The sequence below is a fragment of the Salvelinus fontinalis genome, chromosome 26 (genome assembly GCF_029448725.1).
Source record: "Salvelinus fontinalis isolate EN_2023a chromosome 26, ASM2944872v1, whole genome shotgun sequence".
Lineage (NCBI taxonomy): Eukaryota > Metazoa > Chordata > Actinopteri > Salmoniformes > Salmonidae > Salvelinus > Salvelinus fontinalis.
Window position 1 is genome coordinate 35,308,284 of NC_074690.1, and position 20,309 is coordinate 35,328,592.

The 20,309-nt window shown below is 41.0% G+C and overlaps 1 protein-coding gene across 1 annotated transcript; it reads left to right on the forward strand.

Annotated features, from left to right (window-relative positions):
• Positions 1 to 1,236: 1,236 nt before the first annotated feature.
• Positions 1,237 to 4,068, forward strand: LOC129824182 (aquaporin FA-CHIP-like). Its single transcript, XM_055883616.1, has 4 exons — positions 1,237 to 1,697; positions 2,624 to 2,785; positions 3,069 to 3,149; positions 3,435 to 4,068. The coding sequence occupies exons 1-4, from the start codon at positions 1,335 to 1,337 to the stop codon at positions 3,609 to 3,611; spliced, it is 783 nt and encodes a 260-aa protein (XP_055739591.1). The 5' UTR covers positions 1,237 to 1,334; the 3' UTR covers positions 3,612 to 4,068.
• The last annotated feature ends 16,241 nt before the right edge of the window (positions 4,069 to 20,309 follow it).

Here is a 20,309-nt window from a genome sequence, read left to right on the forward strand (position 1 = left end):
AGAAGAGGACTGGCCACCCCTCATAGCCTGGTTCCTCTCTAGGTTTCTTCCTAGGTTTTGGCCTTTCTAGGGAGTTTTTCCTAGCCACCGTGCTTCTACACCTGCATTCTAGCTGTTTGGGGTTTTAGGCTGGGTCTCTGTACAGCACTTCGAGACATTAGCTGATGTACGAAGGGCTATATAAAATAAACTTGATTGATTGATTGATTGGATGGTCAGTTGATAAGTGCGTGAATTTGACTATTTTCCTGTCCTGCTAAGCATTCAAAATGTAACTTTAGTACTTTTGGGTGTCAAGGAAAAAGTCAAAAGTACAATTTTTTCTTAAAATGTAGTGAAGAAAAAGTAAAAGTAGTCAAAAATATAAATAGCAAAGTAAAGTAGAGATACCCAAATAAACTACTTAAGTAGAACTTTAAAGTATTTTTACTTAAGTACTTTACACCACTGAGCTAGATCCCGGCTAGAACCCCGCTAGCCGACACCCGCATAGTGGTTGTTGTGGCGGTATCTGAGGTGGAACTGCTTTAGAGCTGTCAAATCCACAAGCGGCTCCAGGCATTATGCCTAAAGCGGACATTGCCATTGGCTGCACAGGGTCACATTATGAGAAATCCCATGCAGCCTTGTTTACAACCCACTGGGCACACATTGGTTGAATCAACCTTGTTTCCACATCATTTCAATGTGGAAATGCCTCCTTCCAACGTCAGGGAAGGAGGCATGGGTAGGCCTGGGTGGACACCCCACCCACCAATTCATTTATGTCTTTATCCCCCGACCAACGTGGAATAGACATTGAGTTGACATCTTTGTCCGGTGTTAAGTACACACACTGGAATGCGAGATCTAATCTACACCTCGACTAAATCCTCATTATTTAGTTTAATGATTAAATTTACTTTTTTTGTTCTGAACTTCTAACACGAGTGGGACGGGTGTTGCTTCGTGACAATGACCACACGAGCAGCCGCTCTGATTTGTCAGCTCTGAAGCAGTTACACCACTACATCCAAAAGTCCAAAGAAAAAAAGGAGGTAAGTGCAGCAGAGGGAGGGAGGGAGGGAAATGAGAGAGGGATAGAAGGAAGAGAGACGAGAGACGGATGGGAGGAGGGGAGAGAAAAAGAGGGAGAGGGAGACTAGTAAAAGAGGGAGGGATTTCTCATTAATTCAGCAAGCCATTCCCTTTTACTTTTTTAGAACCTGCCCCCCTTTTATTATCAGCAGAGAACATATAAATGCAGCCTGTTGATGATGTTTTTGAGTTCCACTGACACGCCACAATACATCCCATCTCAGAGAGGACCACCATAGGCCCAGGTTGCAGCCAAGATGAGAGAATTCAAGAGCAAGGCTTTCTGGAGGGCCGTACTGGCCGAGCTCGTGGGGATGACCATGTTCATATTCCTCAGCATCTCAGCTGCCATTGGGAACTCAAACAACACCGCTCCTGACCAGGAGGTGAAGGTTTCTCTGACTTTTGGTCTGGCCATCGCCACGCTGGCCCAGAGTTTGGGCCACATCAGTGGAGCCCACCTGAACCCAGCAGTGACACTGGGCATGCTCGCCAGCTGCCAGATCAGTGTGTTCAAGGGGGTGATGTACATCGTGGCTCAGATGCTAGGCTCTGCCTTGGCCAGTGGTATTGTCTATGGAACCCGACCAGAGGGAAATGATGCACTGGGGGTCAACGCTGTGAGTGGCACTTTTTGGTTCATGTTTTATATAATGCAAATTTGGATATATGTGGTTTATGTGTGTCCTTTTCAATTGAACAATTTACTGGTGTTTCAGTAGAAATGTTGGCTTTCAATTCCATTTTATGGGAAGTGTTTGATCAATTAATTTCTTGATCCATTAATATTGCATCTCATAGTCGTTGGCCGAGAGTAATGCACATGAACCAGCATGCACTGCATTGATAAAAGAGTTGACTGAACTTAGTTTAATTATTTGTAAAGGGACTCAAATGGGGTGCCATTCATGGTTGATTAGAGTGTGCTTTGATGCACCGGCTGCAAATAGTTGACAAACAGAATCATGTGATGTTTTCTATGATCACAATAACTCATACTCAGCGTAGCTGCTTCTGCTGTCCTCTAGCGAATATAGGTTGTACTGTTGCATGGTAATTACTTTCCCATGCATGCAAAACCACTCACACACCTCCTATAGACATATATTATAATAAATATACACCTAATATATATATATATAAATATATACACCTCCTATATATTATATGTATTTTATTGAGCTATTCATATAGAGGATCATCATATCTACTTGCATCAAAGTAATTCAGAAGTATTTAAATCGGGTATTAGCAAAGTCTGTGAGAATATTATCAGTGATCGACATTTATTTTAATCATGCAAAATTTCAGTGAGTGAGAAAACTAAGACTTGTTCAGACTTTGCCAAATTATAGTTAGACTATAATCAGCCTGTTAGAAGTTTAAATAAAATTTTCCATCCTCATCCTCCACTTCAATAGAGAAGCTTTTGCTTTGCCAGATATTTACAATAGGACATGGTAGTTGAGAAAAACATAACGCTGATCCACACTGACAAATTGTTTTTGTTCGGCTCCCCCTTTGCCCTCCTCATTCCCTCTTGTAGCTAAATGGTGTCTCTGCCAGCCAAGGCGTTGGCATCGAGCTCCTGGCTACCTTCCAGCTGGTCCTGTGTGTCATAGCTGTCACTGATAAAAGGCGGCACGACGTCACCGGCTCTGCCCCCCTGGCCATCGGGCTCTCTGTCGCTCTGGGACACTTGGCAGCAGTAAGTAACTTATAGCAGTTTGTAAACAAGGTAACTCCTCTAAAACATGCATCTGATTCACAATGATAGATTTAGCAACAGTATTATTATGATGAATCACCACTGAATTAAAGCTACATTTTACTCAGTGAAAATGTTGACACCGTTTAATTTACCCCTTAAACATTAGGCCTAACCCTACAACCATGCCAGAAACTATAATTTCCACTGATTTCACTTCAGATCTTCTCATCCCTCATATTGTCTTAATACATATCTCTGTTCTTTTTGTTGTTTTGCACAGATCAGCTACACAGGCTGCGGTATCAACCCTGCCCGATCCTTTGGACCAGCTTTGATCATGAATGATTATACAAACCACTGGGTAAATTGGAGTGGAGCGGAGAGGGTGTAGGCAGGCGTGTGTTTGCAGGTTCCTTGCTTTTAGTGTGACATCAATGTCATGACCAGTAAATTCAATAAACCTCGAAAATGATTACCAAAGCTGAGCTACTTTCAATAAAGTAGTTACTGAGTGACAGCATCTCTATTGTTTCATTGTACAGTCCAAGTTCAGATAAAACTATTGAGGTTAAAGTTAACCTTAAAATATTTGTCTTCAATCTGTTCTTCCATTGATTAATCGATTGACTTATTTGCACCATGACAGGTGTACTGGGTGGGGCCAATGTGCGGAGGTGTGGCAGCTGCTCTTGTCTATGACTTCCTCCTGTACCCCAAGTTTGATGACTTCCCTGAACGCATGAGGGTCCTGGTCAGTGGCCCTGTGGGCGACTATGATGTCAATGGAGAAGAGACCGCAGCAGTAGAAATGTCATCAAAGTAGTATTGTGAGAGAAACGCCATTGAGTGTATAGTACTTTAGATATCTAACTATACTCATGGAAAGAAAACATTGACATTTCCTTCAGAATGGGAACAATTCATTTGTTATTTCAAAATTCTGATGAAGAATTTGAAAGAAGAGGAGCACTTTTATTATGTTGTGGAGTATTAGTAGGCCTGTCAAAACACTTTTTTTTACTGAACACCTGTAGCCTATTCACTAACATTTCTAAACATGTTTCTTTATACAAGAGTTGTTGGAACATCTTGCTCTTTGTTAAAATATTTCCCCTATCAGTATTCTATATACTGTACAGAGTCATTTGTTTTTGTATATTTTCTGTATTCCTGTTTATGTATAAACGTTTTATTTCTTAATGTATAAAGTATATATTTCTGTTTGCAATCTTGAATTGTCTTTTACTTTTGTAAGTAAATAAAACACCAGATGTACCCCTCCTGGCATTTTTCTCTTCATAAACTGTATCCGGTCTATATTCAAACAGTGCCCTTTTTATTTAAATTTTATCTCCATAGAACGTCAGAGCCAAGGACATTCATTTGGCAAACACATAAACAATATAGGTGATTCTCAGAGGGTGTGGGCCATGGAGAGATACAGATTAAGATATTTTCACTATCAAAACTTAAGACGACAGCAACACCTGTGATCAGGTTAAGAAACAGGAGCCTTATCATCATCGTCATCATCAGTCCATTTCCTTAAATCAAACTTTGTTACATGCGCTGAATACAACAGGTGTAGACCTTACCGTGAAATGCTTACTTACAAGCCCTTAACCAACAATGCAGTTCAAGAAAGAGTTAAGAAAATAAACTAAACTAAAAAACTATAAAAAGCAACACAATAAAATAACAATAACGAGGCTAAATCCATGGGTTACTAGTACCGAGTCAATGTGCTGCTTACCACAATATTGTGTATCAACAGATAAACCATTTTCAATCAAGGTAATTAACTTTAATTTAATTTCATTCATCGAAATATAACAAAACATAATGATTGGCTTTATCATAATAAGAGAAAGGGGAAAGACATTATTTTCATAGTCAACGCACAGATCAATTGATCTGCATTTCCATTTCAATTGGCTTGCTCCTCGCAACCCTCATGTCTGTTCTATGCAGCACATTTCAATTTGCAACAATACATGAACGTTTTAGAAGAAAAACAAAACAAAAAGTACGGTGGGGCAATGGTCATGTTCCCCGGTCATACGTTGCTGACACACACCAGATCTTACAACGCCTGGACAGATATTTTACATATCAGCTAACCACATCATATTTGAATAAGTTAAGTGGTTAATAAGTCATGTGTTAATAAGTTAAGTGTGCTGCACGTGATTCCAGTTGATGGGATTAATGACTTGTAATTGAAAGGGTGGCGTGTGATGTTTGCGCCACACATTTGAAAATTGAGTGTCTTTTGGGGAATTGCTGCTTCAAATTAAAAATGTTATACAATTCTAACAAGGGACATCCGCTACAATGTTTTTCACAAGATCATTTACATTGTAGAATAGCCAAGTAATTTGAAATGACATTTAATTGGTTATCTTACGGAACAATCGCTCAGGCCTCAGTACAGGAGTTCCAATATGTTGACAAGATTCAGATTTCTAATTTCCTTTAAGATGTTAGCTGTATATTAGCCCTTGATCATGACTCTGTTCCATCACATTAGAAATAAGTCATTGGATGAAGGCATCTTCTGTAAGAGAGGAGTTTTAAGAGCACAGACGCTCAGTTTGAACATGAACATGGATTGATTGTGGTGCTGTTTTGGAAGCGTAAGGACCTTATCTTTCATATGAAAGTGAGAAATAATTTTCAAAAAGGGTAAATTGATACAAAATCGATTCACGTTTTAGATGGAGTACCTTACAGGTCCTGCACAGTCATCCTATTTCCCAAATAAAAAGAGCCTTTGAGTGACCAAAACGTTACCCATAATATTGGTACACTATTAAAATGCTCAGAATTAAAGAAACGCTACCTTTTCTCTCATCTCTAAATATCAGGAAGCCTGAAAGAACAGGCTGGGTGGGCGAGGAGCTTATATTCATGAGCTCGCCTTGACTGACAGCTCTTTGAAACACCCTTGTTGTCGTTGCCACGCAACAAGGTAAACAATGAGCCATGTAATTGATGACAAGGTAAAATAATGTGCCACATGTCATTCCGAGACCAAATATACTGATCAAAAATATAAAACGCAACATGTAAAGTGTTGGTCCCATGTTTTGAGCTGAAAAAGATCCCAGAAGTGTGCACAGATTTGTTAGTGAGCACTTCTCCATTGCAAAGATAATCCATCCACCTGACAGGTGTGGCATATCAAGAAGCTGATTAAACAGCATGATTATTACGCAGGTGCACATTGTGCTGAGGACAATAAAAGGCCACTCTAAAATGTGTAGTTTTGTCACACAACACAATGCCACAGATGTCTCAAGTTTTGAAGGAGCGTGCAATTGGCATACTGACTGCAGGAATGTCCACCAGAGCTGTTGCCAGAGAATTTAATGTTAATTTCTATACCATCAATGTTGTTTTAGTGAAATCGGCAGTACGTACAACCGGCCTCACAACCGCAGACCTTGTGTAACCACGCCAGCCCAGGACCTCCACATCCGGCTTCTTCACCTGCAGGATCATCTGAGACCGGACAGCTGATGAAACTGAGTATTTCTGTCTGTAATAAAGCTAATTAGGCCTATGCCCTCCCAGGCCCACCCATGGCTGTGCCGCTTCCCAGTCAAGTGAAATCCATAGATTAGTGCCTAATTTATTTCATTTGACTGATTTTCTAATATAAACTGTAACTCAGTAAAATCGTAGAAGTTGTTGCATTTATATTTTTGTATACCTCGCCCCATTTTCTCTACAAAATGCTCTAATGGTCAACAGCGCTGATCATGGACTGATGGATATCAGACAAACAGCAGCAATACACAATTGCATTTCTATTGTTTCGTAACTAAATTACACAATACAGTTCACTAATGCACTTCTTCACAATAATTAGTAAAGCCTGAGTCACCTTAGAAGCTTAGACATATGGGAATGTACATGACAACAGCATACAATAAGTGTACTGGAAAATGTATTGGCGCCTCTGCATTAGCATTATAAATGACTGTTTAGAATTGTATTGATCCGACATGTATTTGATCATTTACAATAGGCTAACATATTGATCAGACATGTTTTTTGATCATTTACAATAGGCTAACATATTGATCAGACATGTTTTTTATCATTTACAATAGGCTAACATATTGATCAACATGAACACTCATGAGAAATAATGGTGAGACATCATTTTACAGAAAAACAAATAATAGAGCCATAAGCTTAATATAGGCATCTGGCCACCCGACAGTGTGCAGAACCTCACACCCTACAGTGTGCAGAACCCCACACCCTACAGTGTGCAGAACCCCATTGATTCGTACAATTTGTAACACTCATCTCCCGCCCGAATGCTTGAAAAAACCCACACAAAAGTGAATTTCTTAGGCTTTAGGAAATGCAACCAACTACAGAACTTGATGGAGAGGGGAGCAGGAGAGGGGGGGGGGGGGGGGGGGGGGGGCATGCACCCCACTTCAATCAAGAAGGCTTCAGTCACCCACCTGGCATCGGTCACCCCCAAGATTGAAGCAAAGAGACAAATCCAGCTAAGGACTCCTCCTTGTCAGGCCTCAGACAGGGAAGACAGGGGTCCTGGGATGGACAGCTTGCACAGCTTCTCCACATATGGCACTGGATCAAGGGTGACCTCGTTGAGGAGATCCAGGAGCCTGTCAACGTAGCCTGTAATGTTTTTGAAAAGGAAAATGTTTGTTAAATGGGTAGTTCATTTGATTTACTGTTCTGAGTTATGATGCTATCAAATTTGAAATATGCAATCTTGGGATAGCACTTCTTGGTAACTTTTCAATGTTTGTATTCGGAATATGTGTGCCTGAAATGCTCAAATGATTTGAAACAATGACTTACAGTATGTTGGGTCTGTCTTCACAGGCTTCACAGCATATCCCCCTTTACCTTGGGAAAGCTGATTTTGTGTCACAGCATTCCTGCTGCGGTGGTTGCCTGAGAAGCTGTGCAGACAGTAAATTACAAATACGAAACACAGCAACTGCTTTTGTGTCCTGGCAGTTGAGACTCAATGTAGGGAGTTTAGGGATGGATGAACAAAAACCATATTGTGACTATCCGGTGTGTCACAGAAAATATACAGTTCACAAGTCAAAACAGTTACGGCCACAGCTAGGGCTGTGACGGCCATGACATTTTGTCACTACGGTTATTGCCAAGCAAAAGACTGCCAGTCTCACGGTAATTGGCAGTTAATTAACATGAACACATTTAGCATTTCCAAGCTTGGAGATGCTGAACGTGTTTCTGTAACACACCTGATAGTGCCTTTGGAAAATCATTATGATAAAAAAAATGTTTAAGTTGAATAAATCAATTTAAAATACACCACAATAGATCTATTTTAGGTCAGTCTATTAGAAGAACAGAATAAGTGTTGGCCTACTGTATGTTATCTGGCTATGCTCCATTCCATAGGCTGTAGGCTAGTTCATTTAGCAGACAAGATATGCTTAGGTCCTGTGCCTTTACTTTATATTATGATTTTATAGTAAGAAGAATATAATTGAACTTAGCTGAATAAAATAGAAAGGATATTTTTCCCATTCTGGAGCAAGTGAGCATATGAAGTGGCCATTTGAAACAGATCCTATGCTCTAGATGTAGAGTTATTTGTCAACATCAGTTGTGAATGATGCAAACCTTCAAATGTCAGCGATTTAAAAACATACAGTTGTATATATAGTGTATGTGGACACCCCTTCAAATTAGTGGATTCGGATATTTCTGCCACACCCGTTGCTGACGTGTATCGAGCACACAGCCATGCAATCTCCATAGACAAACATTGGCAGCAGAATGGCCTTACCGAGGAGCCCAGTGACTTTCAATGTAGCACAGTCGTAGGATTTCTGCCCTGCTAGAGCTGCACCGGTCAACTGTAAGTGCTGTTATTGTGAAGTGGAAACGTCTAGGAGCAACAACGGTTCAGCTGTGAAGTGATAGGTCACACAAGCTCACAGAGCGGGACCGCCTGATGCTGAAGTATGAGTGCGTAAACATCCCCTGTCCTCGGTTGCAACACTTACTGCTGAGTTCCACACTGCAAAAGAACTGTTCGTCAGGAGTTTAATGAAATGGATTTTAACGGAGGAGCAGCCGCACACAAGCCTAAGATCACCATGCGCAATGCCAAGCGTCGGCTGGAGTGGTGTGAAGCACGCCGCCAATGGATTCTAGAGAAGTGGAAATGCGTTCTCTGGAGTGATGAATTGCCCTTCACCATCTGGCAGTCCGATGGACAAATCTGGGTTTAGCCCCTTAGTCTTGGTTTGGCACCCCCCTTGGATGCCAGGGGAATGCTACCTGCCTCAATGTTGGTTTGGGCTAGGACCCTTAGTTCCAGTGAAGGGAAATCTTAACACTACAGCATACAATGACATTCTAGATGATTCAGTACTTCCAACTTTGTGGCAACAGTTTGGGGAAGGCCCTTTCCTGTTTCAGCATGACAATGCCCCCGTGCACAAAGTGAGGTCCATACAGAAATGGTTTGTCGAGATCTGTCTGGAAGAACTTGACTGGCCTGCACAGAGCCCTGACCTCAACCCCATCGAACACCTTTGGGATGAATTGGAATGCCGACTGCGAGCCAGGCCTTATTGCCCAACATCAGTGCCCGACCTCACTAATGCTCTTGTGGCTAACTGGAAGCAAGTCCCCGCAGCAATGTTCCAATATCTAGTGGAAAGCCTTCCCAGAAGAGTGGAGGCTGTTATAGCAGCAAAGGGGGGACCAACTCCATATTAATGAACTCAAGCAAACAGCAAAATTAGCTTTAAACGAATAAAATAACACCTCACAGCGCCTCTCCGCTAGCTGACCTAGTTGTAATGTCTGTTACACTGAAAAACATTGTGCTTGTTATACAGTATGTTGGTGGTTTTCTTTTGGATATATTTCACACCTTAGGCTACTTACATTTTCTCCTAATAATATTTTATTATTTGTTTTGCATAGAAATACAGTATGTTTTGTTATTAAGTAATATATTTCAACACTTGTAATTATTTATTTGAACTTTCCTGGACTGAAAGGCCGAATGTCAGCCACAAATCTGTATGGACCCAATTCAGTGTAATGTTCAGTTGAGTACCTCATAACTTTTGACCTCATATGTCCATCCTCCAGGAAACACCATCAAACAGTAGGTGGCATCAATTAACCTTTCACTTCAAGGTCATCAGAAGTACGGCACAGGTCCTTTTACTATTTGAAGAATTAGCTGCACCTCCCCTGGAGTAATTCCAAGGTGTCCACAGTAACAACATGAGGATTAGGATCAGATAATGGGACATTAAAAGGCTATACATTTCGCACCAGAAAATGAAAGAGGATTCCAGCATGGAGAGGATACCCACTGGGAGAGGATACCCACTGTGGAGAGGAGATCCAATTGGCAAAAACTGGTTGAATTAACGTTGTTTCCACATTTCAACCCCCAAAACAAAAATGTGATGAAGTTGAATCCATGTGGAAAATTCATTTGGATTTGCAAAAAGTCAACTTAAGGGCATTCTGTAAATTTTTTCACCAAACTATTAACCTAAATCCAATGACATGGTGTCATTTCACATTGAATTCACAATACTTGACAACTCAACCCGAATTTAAATCAAAACTTGACGTTGAACTGACGTCTTTGCCCAGTGGGTAGGGAGGCTTAATTTTTGTTTTGGGTATTTAATGGTCCCTAGCCCACACCCTGGGCCTGCGCTAATCATTGAGTAACGACCAAATTACTTTAGCTTTGCCTGTGGAGTCAATCTGAACAGATAGGAACGTTGGACTGGAAGTAAATACATCCATATCCAGCCAGTGCCCCCAGTGAATACTAACTAGTAAGTTATTCTTGGCAGAAGCCCCAATCAGAGGCAGGAAAAGCTCTGTGCTTGAATGAACATCCTCTCGTTGACTGCTCCTATTATTTTACTCTGTGTGCGGGGGATCATTAACCTCTAATGTTTTCAACCCAATTACTATTGGAGTCCCCTGGAGGATAGTAAAATGGAATAAAGTGTACAATCTAGCATGTACTGGATGTGTCTGTTTGTTCTACATCTAAATTGGAAACAAGACATCGCAGTCTGGTACGGCAACGCCACCGCCGCTGACCGAAAGGCTGTACAGAGGGTGGCACGCTCAGCCGAACGCACCATTGGGTGCACACACTGCCTGCCCTCCAGGACACCTACAACAGCAGTTGTCGCAGGAAGGCCAATAACATCATCAGTGAACTCAACCACCCGAGCCACGACCTGTTCTCTCCGCTTTCATTACTCAGACGCGGGCATTACAGGAGCATCATGGCAAAAATTGTCAGACTGGCCAATCACTTCTACCTGCGGACCATCAGGCTGCTGAATACCCACCACCACCTGCTCCCCCTGTCCCCCTCCTGCCCCCAGTCTTCCTAGTGTTATTGTTTCATTCACTTCTCTTTTTGACCTGCACTGTTGGAGCTTAAGAATATCAGTGTACCCTGCAACTACTTCTGCGACCCTGTGCATGTGACTAATAAACTAATCTAAACATGTCGCCCCCTACAAATGATGCAGCGTCCCCCCTTTGGGCCAATTGCGAACAAGTGTGACTAACACATTTTTGTTAATACCTATATAGTGCATTCGGAAAAGAATTCAGACCTTTTGACTTATTCCACATTTTGTTACGCTTACAGCCTTATTATAAAATGGATTCATTTGTTTCTTTTCTTATCAATCTACACACAATAACCCATAATGACAAAGCAAAAACAGGTTATGACATTTTAGCAAATTTGTTCAAATAAATGGAAATATCACATTTAGATATGTATTCAGACCGTTTACTCAGTACTTTGAAGAACCTTTGGCAGCAATTACAGCCTCGAGTATTCTTGGCACACGTGTATTTGGGGAGTTTCTCCCATTTTCTGCAGATGCTCTCAAGCTCTGTCATGTTGGATGGGAAATGTTGCTGCACGGCTATTTTCAGGTCTCTCCAGAGATGTTTGATCGGGTTCATGTCTGGGCTCTGGCGGTGCCACTCAAGGACATTCAGAGACTTGTCCCGAAGTCACTCCAGCATTTTCTTAGCTGTGTGCTTATGGTCGTTTCTCTGTTGGAAGGTGAACCTGCACCCCAGTCTGAGGTCCTGAGCAGGTTTTCATCAAGGATCTCTGTACTTTTCTCCATTCATTTTCCCCTCGATCCTGACTAGTCTCCTAGTCCCTGCCGCTGAAAAACATCCCCACAACCTGATGCTGCCACCACCATGCATCACCGTAGGGATGATGCCAGGTTTCCTCCAGACGTGACGTTTGGCATTCAGGCCAAAGAGTTCAATCTTTGTTTCATCAGACCAGAGAATCTTGCTTCTTATGGTCTGAGAGTCATTTACGTGCCTTTTGTCAAACTCCAAGCGGGCTGTTATGAGCCTTTTACTGAGGAATGGCTTCCGTTGTCCTTCTGGAAGTTTCTCCCATCTCCACAGAGGAATTCTGGAGCTCTGTCAGCGTGACCATCGTGTTCTTGGTCACCTCCCTGACCAAGGCCCAAATCTCTCCCGATTGCTCAGTTTTGTCGGGCGGACAGCTCTAGGAAGAGTCTTGGTGGTTCCAAACCTCTTCCATTTAAGAATGATGGAGGCCACTGTGTTTGTGGGGACCTTCAATGCTGCAGAAATGTTTGCATTCCCTTCCCATATTTGTGCCTCACAATCCTGTCTCAGAGAACTATGGACCATTCCTTTGACTTCATGGCTTATTTTTTTGCTGTGACATGCACTGTCAACTGTGGGACCTTATATAGACAGGTGTGTGCCTTTCCAAATCATGTCCAATCAAATGAATTTACCACAGGTGGACTCCAATCAAGTTGTAGACACAATTAAAGGATGATCAATGGAAACAGGATGCACCTGAGCTCAATTTCGAGTCTCATAGCAAAGGGTCTGAATAATTATGTATATTCAGTCCCAGTCAAAAGTTTGGACACACCTACTCATTCAAGGGTTTTTCTTTATTTGACCTATTTCTAGATTGTAGAATAATAGTGAACACATCAACACTATGAAATAACACACATTGAATCATGTAGTAACCAATTTTTTTTTAAACAAATCCAAAAATATGTTATATTTGAGATTCTTCAAATAGCCACCCTTTGCCTTGATGACAGCTTTCTTGGCATTCACTCAACCAGCTACATGAGGTAGTCACCTGGAATGTGTTTCAATTAACAGGTGTGCCTTGTTAAGCTAATTTGTGGAATTTCTTTCCTTCTTAACGCATATGAGATATCAGCATTTGAGATCAGTAATGTTGTGACAAGGTAGGGGGGTATACAGAAGATAGCCCTATTTGGTAAAAGACCAAGTCCATATTAAGGCATGAACAGCTCAAATAAGCAAAGAGAAACGACAGTCCATCATTGCTTCAAGACAAGGTCAGTCAATCTGTAAAATGTCAAGAACTTTGAAAGTTTCTTCAAGTGCAGTCGCAAAAACAATCAAGCGCTATGATGAAACTGGCTCTCATGAGGACCACCACAGGAAAGGATGACCAAGAGTTACCTCTGCTGCAGAGGTTAAGTTCATCAGAGTTAACTGCACCTCAGATTGCAGCCAAAATAAATACTTTACAGAGTTCAAGTAACAGACACATCTCAACATCAACTGAAGAGGAGACTGCGGGAATCAGAGAAGACTGCTTGAATCAGGCCTTCATGGTCGAGTTGCTGCAAAGAAACCACTACTAAAGGACCCCAATGAGAAACTTGCTAGCTCTAAGAAACACAAGCAATTAGACCAGTGGAAATTTGTCCTTTGGTCTGATGAGTCCAAATTTGAGATTTTTGATTCCAACCGCCGTGTCTTTGTGAGACGCAGAGTAGGTGAACGATCTCCACATGTGTGGTTCCCACCGTGAAGCTTGGAGGAGAAGGTGTAATGGTGTGGGGGTGCTTTGCTGAAGACACTGTCAGTGATTTATTTCCAATTCAAGGCACCCTTAACCAGCATTACTATCACAGCATTTGGCAGCGATGAGCCATCCCATCTGGTTTGCGCTTAGTCCCACTATCATTTGTTTTTCAACAGGACAATGACCCAACACACCTCCAGGCTGTGTAAGTGCGATTTGACCAAGAAGGAGAGCGATGGAGTGCTGCATCAGATGACCTGGCCTCCACAAACACACAATCTCAACCCAATTGAGATGGTTTGGGATGAGTTGGACCGCAGAGTGAAGGAAAAGCAGGCAACAAGTGCTCAGCATATGTGGGAACTACTTCAAGACTGTTGGAAAAGCATTCCAGGTGAAGCTGGTTGAGAGAATGTCAAGAGTGTGCAAAGCTGTCATTAAGGCAAAGGGTGACTGCTTTGAAGAATCTAAAATATTTTGGGATTTGTTTAACACTTTTTTGGTTACTACATGATTCAATATGTGTTATTTCATATTGTTGATGTTTTCGCTATTATTCTACAATGTAGACCATTTTAAAAATAAAGACAAACCCTTGAATGAGTAGGTGTGTCGAAACTTTTGATTGGTACTGTAAGGTATTTCTGTTTGTTATTTTTCATAAAGTTTCTAAAAACCTGCTTTCGCTTTGTCATTATGGGGTATTGTGTGTCGATTGATGAGAACATATATATATTGAATCCATCTTAGAATAATGCTGTGATGTAAAAAAATGTGGAAAAAGTAAAGAGGTCTGAATACTTTCCAAATGCACTGTAGCTCCCACATTTGGCCAATCAGTGTACTTATCATTGACCGAAGTTTCGTCAAAATGGGGCCAGTGCTGTCTGAGATATCACGTGACTAACGGACAGAGACCGATTTCATCATGGGGGACAATGAACAATTGCCTACAGCAGAGTCAGATATCAGTCGAATTACATAACAACAGAAAGTAGGCTATTTGGTGTAAGAATGCAAGATATATAACTTACACTACATGACCAGAACTATGTGGACAACTGCTCATCGAACATCATTCCAAAATCATGGGCATTATGATTATTCCACACCGATCTCGACAAACAATTTCTGTATGGACCTCGCTTTGTGCACGGGGGCATTGTCATGCTGAAACAGGAAAGGGCCTTCCCCAAACTGTTGCTACAAAGTTGGAAGCACAGAATTGTCTAGAATGTCATTGCATGCTGTAGTGTTAAGATTTCCCTTCACTGGAACTAAGGGGCCTAGCCCGAAACATGAAAAACAACCCCAGACCATTATTCCTCCTCCACCAAACTTTACAGTTAGCACTATGCATTGGGGCAGGTAGCGTTCTCCTGGCATCCGCCAAACCCAGATTAGTCCGTCAGGCTGCCAGATGATGAAGCGTGTTACTGCAAGGGACAAAATAACCATTTGATCATGTTTAGTTATCATACATGGCAACCTCAAATAGACTCAAATTCATGTACAGCTTTGATCCGAACCCCTCCGAAAGACACACAAACACACGCAGGTTGAAGGTTGGAGCAGGTTGGAGAGGTTCATTTTAAGTGTTCCAGCTAAATCTATCTCTGAAGTTGTCAGGGTGGCCCATAGCGACAGATGCTTCCAGTAGAAGGTGTATTGTGTTCTTCCCCTCGACACGCTTGATACATGCATTAGCTGGTTCTCAAAAAGTCACATTCATAGCTTACCATTTTTGATACCAGAAAATGTGGCAATAATCAAGTTATATCAGACAGTGATCTGCAAACAAACAACATAAAAAGTTTGTATTGGATAAGGTTAATTGTAAAGCATGTTTTGTACACAATTGTTTGTAAGCCAATGAAGTTGGAAAGCCTTGGTTATTCTGTATTTGCTAAATCAATAAAATGTAGATCACAAAAAAAAGTTCAAGCGAGTTCCTGCTGCTCCTTTGTCTCGGTTCTTGTGATTGCAGTAAATGCACTCACTGAGGCCAACTAGCGCATGGAATATCAACCACTACTGCGAAGGGAGCAGAGAACCCTTACCTAGTAGTATCACTACTCGCTATCCTCTGTCTCAAAGAATCATTTGGACGTGTTTCAAACGATTCAACGATTCAATACTGTAGCTTATATTAATTGTGCTAGTATGGTAGTGGAGATGTGCTGGCCCGCTCAAGTTAATACATTCAGCCTCTATGCCTCTGTTCTGTCTGACGGAAGCATCTTCCTGTCCCGTGCCATGTGAAGGGCCTAATAGTCCCTACTTCCTTTGTGTGTTCAACTTCTGAGGTCATTGCATTGTGTTGGGCTTCTGTTTTGATGTTTGCCCTCCACGGCATGAACAATACACTTTTTGTTATTGTGTGTGAGAGAATGTGTCTCATCATGTTATTTGACTCATGTAGAGGTCATCATCATTTGAAGGCTGGGTAGATACATTAAATGGATGGATGGATAGGGATTTAGTGATTCTACTGTGGAGCTCTGACTGTGTCCTGTGCAGTGGCGATTTTAGCACGTAAATGTTGGTGGGGCAACAAAAAAAAAAAGATTTGATGCATGCCAGCAAAGCCACAACACAACACAGAAAAACTGTTGTTTTAAAAAAATAACTAAATATGTGGGGCTCAAAACAGGCTCCGCCCCACCTGCCCTAAATGACGGGTCGCCACTGATCGTGTGGCCTAGATCCTTCCATATTCCCTTTTGTAGGTCTGTGTGGCTCAGTCAGTAGAACATGGTGCTTGTGACGCCAAGGTTCGCCAGGTTCGATTCCTGCTGGGGTAAACCATTTCTGTAAGTTGCTTTCAATAAAAGTGTCTGCTAAATTGCATAAATGATTTGTCACTTATTCCTACCATATTGAATTGTATATAAATGCATATATAAATACATCCGTATAGGACATTCCCTCTATCTTTGACCCTGTGCATTGAGACATTACCTGGTTCAAACAGCAGTATTCAGTAGTAGTGCTTAGTCTCGGCCTTGTCATACCCTCTCCATAATATCTCAACTGTTTATTTCTAATCTGTGTCCTACAGCAGACACATGGCCCACCACCCGATGTCCACATTAACGGTGCTGAGCAATGCCGAGCCCTTATCTGTGACCCCAGAGAGACTTGACGCATTCCCTCCCTCTCTGCTTCTCATCAGTTACTGGTTAACGGTCAGAACCCGCTGTGGCAGATGGGGGAGCGACACTGCTGAGGTATGTAACCTAGTAATTGTTTTGAAGTTGGAGGTGAAGTTAATTTGGCCATGGTTATCATCTGTGACGAAGGGGGCGAAAGAAGAGAAATCTAGGAGGAACGAGGTGCCACTCAACTGCTGGGTCAAGCAGTCATGACTTAATATTTTTTTATTTGTATGTTTTCTTTTAGACATTTCACACCAAATAGAAACATACACATATGACTACATCTACTCTGCCCAGACCCACATGCTCACACCCCCATCCCTAGTGTCTGCATTATAAATAGCCACATGGCCTTAAATTTTACCAATTTGTTTTTCTCGGTCGCCCATGCTATTTCAATATTTAAACAATAAATCATTTGATTTATCCATTGTGTTAATGATGGCAGGTTAATTGATTTCCAAGTTTTTAATATACGTTTTTTTCAAAATGAGTGATAAGAGAATGGTCCAGCCCATTGTGTATCTCACTACACCCCCATACAGTATGTCATGTCTTGAAATATGCAGACAGACAGATTAAAAGTACATTTACATTGTAACACTTCTGACAGCCGTCTTTCTAGCTCCTCCCATAACTTTGGACTTTATAGCATTTCCAGAAAGCATGGATTATTGAATCGTTGTTAGTTTTACAATTAAGACATGACTCTGCTGTTGTGCAGTAGAATTTGTGAATTTTGTCACTTGTATAATACATTCTATACATTGGTTTATACCGGATTAAGCGTATATTTTCGTTAACTGTAATTGCATTAGTTATGCTCCAACTTTCCCTCCATCTTGTGCCAATATCAGTTATTTTTAAGTCTTGGTTCCAATAGGTCATATTTTTTTCTCAGAGATTGTCAGTTGGATATGCTCTCTGCAAGGTTTTATATATCTTACCTATCATATGAACATCCTTTTCTGACTCAAATAGGATTCCCTCAAGGTTGCTAAAAGATTTCTAATCTAAGTTTTGTGATATGTAACTTTTAAGTTGCATGTATTTGAAACTCTACATTGGTCAGTCCAAAATATATTTTTAATTCTGTCATGGAAATAAATGTATTTCCTGTTACCAAGTCATTTTGGTTTCTATGCCTTTAGTTTTCCATGTGGATCCATTTATAGGTAAATTCTGAAAAGCTATCCAATGATTGTTCCATAAGGTTGTGTTTTTAGGGGGTGATATTGCTTCTTGTAGAATACGTTTCATTTTCTTCCATATTGTTATAGTGTTCTTAACTATTTTAAGTATCCGCCTTATCTCAGCTCACTGGTCACCATAGCAACACCCACTCGTAGCAAACGCTCCAGCAGGTATATTGCACTGTCAATCCCCAAAGCCAACACGTACTTTGGCCGCCTTTCCTTCCAGTTCTCTGCTGACAATGACTGGAACGATTTACAAAAATCTCTGAAGCTGGAGTCTTATATCTCCCTCTCTAACTTTAAGCATCAGCTGTCAGAGCAGCTTACCGATCATTGTACCTGTACACAGCCAATCTGTAAATAGCACACCCAACTACCTCATCCCCATATTATTACTTACCCTCTTGCTCTTTTGCACCCCAGTATCTCTACTTGCACATCATCATCTGCACATCTATCTCCCTCTCTAACTTTAAGCATCAGCTGTCAGAGCAGCTTACCGATCATTGTACCTGTACACAGCCAATCTGTAAATAGCACACCCAACTACCTCATCCCCATATTATTACTTACCCTCTTGCTCTTTTGCACCCCAGTATCTCTACTTGCACATCATCATCTGCACATCTATCACTCCAGTATTAATGCTAAATTGTCATTAATAGGGGGGCGACAGTGTCCCAAAATGTTGAATAGAATTCTATGGGAAAGCAATCCATTCCTGTTGCTTTTCTCTGTGTAAATGTTTTTAACAGTATCTAATATTTATTCTTAGGTGATCTCTTTTTTGTGTGATTATTTTTTGTCTGCTGATAATTGCTTCAGAGTTGTTGAGTAAGAAGGCTATAGGAACCATCCAACTGTTAAAATTTGATTGATATCAATTTTCATAGAAGATTTTCAAGTTGTCATTAATCGCTTTGTTTTTACTTACCGCTTTTGTATCTTTATCTTTAAAAATTATAATTGGTTTAGCATGTATTCATTTTGTGAGAGCTGCGAGATATTTACCAGGTTTATTTTCCATTAAGTAATATGCTTTATCTGAGTTAAACCTGTAGTTGTTGGCTCTCTTCAAAAGTTATATATCGCATTAAAGGCATCCCAAATTATATCGGGGGTTGGCTTTTCTCTGTCCTCTGTCTACATTTGTAATGGTAAAGGTTTAAAATGTTTAGTTTCTGTATTTAATACGTTTTGGTTCCAGAAAATGTGCTCTGTTCATTCTCAAAACTCTGTCGCTAAGTGTATTTTCTATTGGTGTAATTAAACAGAGAATGATTCGATGTCTCTATATCATGAATTTTTGAATCCAGAAAAATGGAGTCACTTCTTGAATAGCTTTTCTTACTTTCAGAAAAAAAGGAATAGTCTTTTGTAGTTGGGACTCATATTTTCAGCCTCTCAGGTCATACCTGGACCATGTTATGTCATACCTGGACCATGCTTCCAATTACATTATTTCTAAAACAAATATTATACGACAATGAAATCATAGCATTGACTCATGTCACTGAACCTAAGTACATAACATAGAGAGAATCAATCTGACAAAAGCACTGGCTCGTTTTGAAACGACAAGAAACCTTGCAAAAACACAACACTGAAGATGGTGGTAAAAAGAAGCTAGAAATTCCACTGAAGTGTTACTTTTATAACAGCTGATTAATGTTAATGTCCACTTAGCCCATTCTCTCCAGAAGGCCCTGCCAACTGCATACCGGAGCTGACTAAAAGTTGCACACAGAAACAGTTGTCTTTACTTCAGAGAACACATAATTCATCTGAGAGACACACATTAGCACGCACACACATTCAAACAAACACTTTACAGGCTACACACCAACCAGTAGTCCAGTGTGGCAATGCAATGTACAAATTCTCCTTATCTATTTGGTTTCTGTCAACATCCTTTTGGAGGCATGGGAACAGGCCTCAGAGTATCTAACATCGCACGTCAGCTTGGCTTGACCATTGGACAGATTATTACGGGGTTAGCTTTTTCTTCACACAATGGCAGGGCCAGTACAGGGGAGTAAAAGCTTTCAAAAGACTTGAGATTCTCTAAAATATCAGGAAATGTGCGGTCTGAGGACTGGGAGATGGGGACAATGTTCCTAGGGTTGAATTCAAATAATTTGAGGTCATCCTGTCATAGATTACAGCCTGACAGAGGGCAGAACATGCACTCATTCAGACAATGAGACTGCACTCACTGAGAGCACGGCATGTAATGGTTGTTCAATTTTAGA

Excerpts from the sequence above, each read along its gene's own strand:
- LOC129824182 (XM_055883616.1), top strand. The coding sequence starts at position 1,335 with ATGAGAGAATTCAAGAGCAAGGCTTTCTGGAGGGCCGTACTGGCCGAG. Across the intron at positions 1,698-2,623 it reads ATGCACTGGGGGTCAACGCT|CTAAATGGTGTCTCTGCCAG; the intron begins GTGAGTGGCACT and ends TCCCTCTTGTAG. Across the intron at positions 3,150-3,434 it reads ATGATTATACAAACCACTGG|GTGTACTGGGTGGGGCCAAT; the intron begins GTAAATTGGAGT and ends GCACCATGACAG.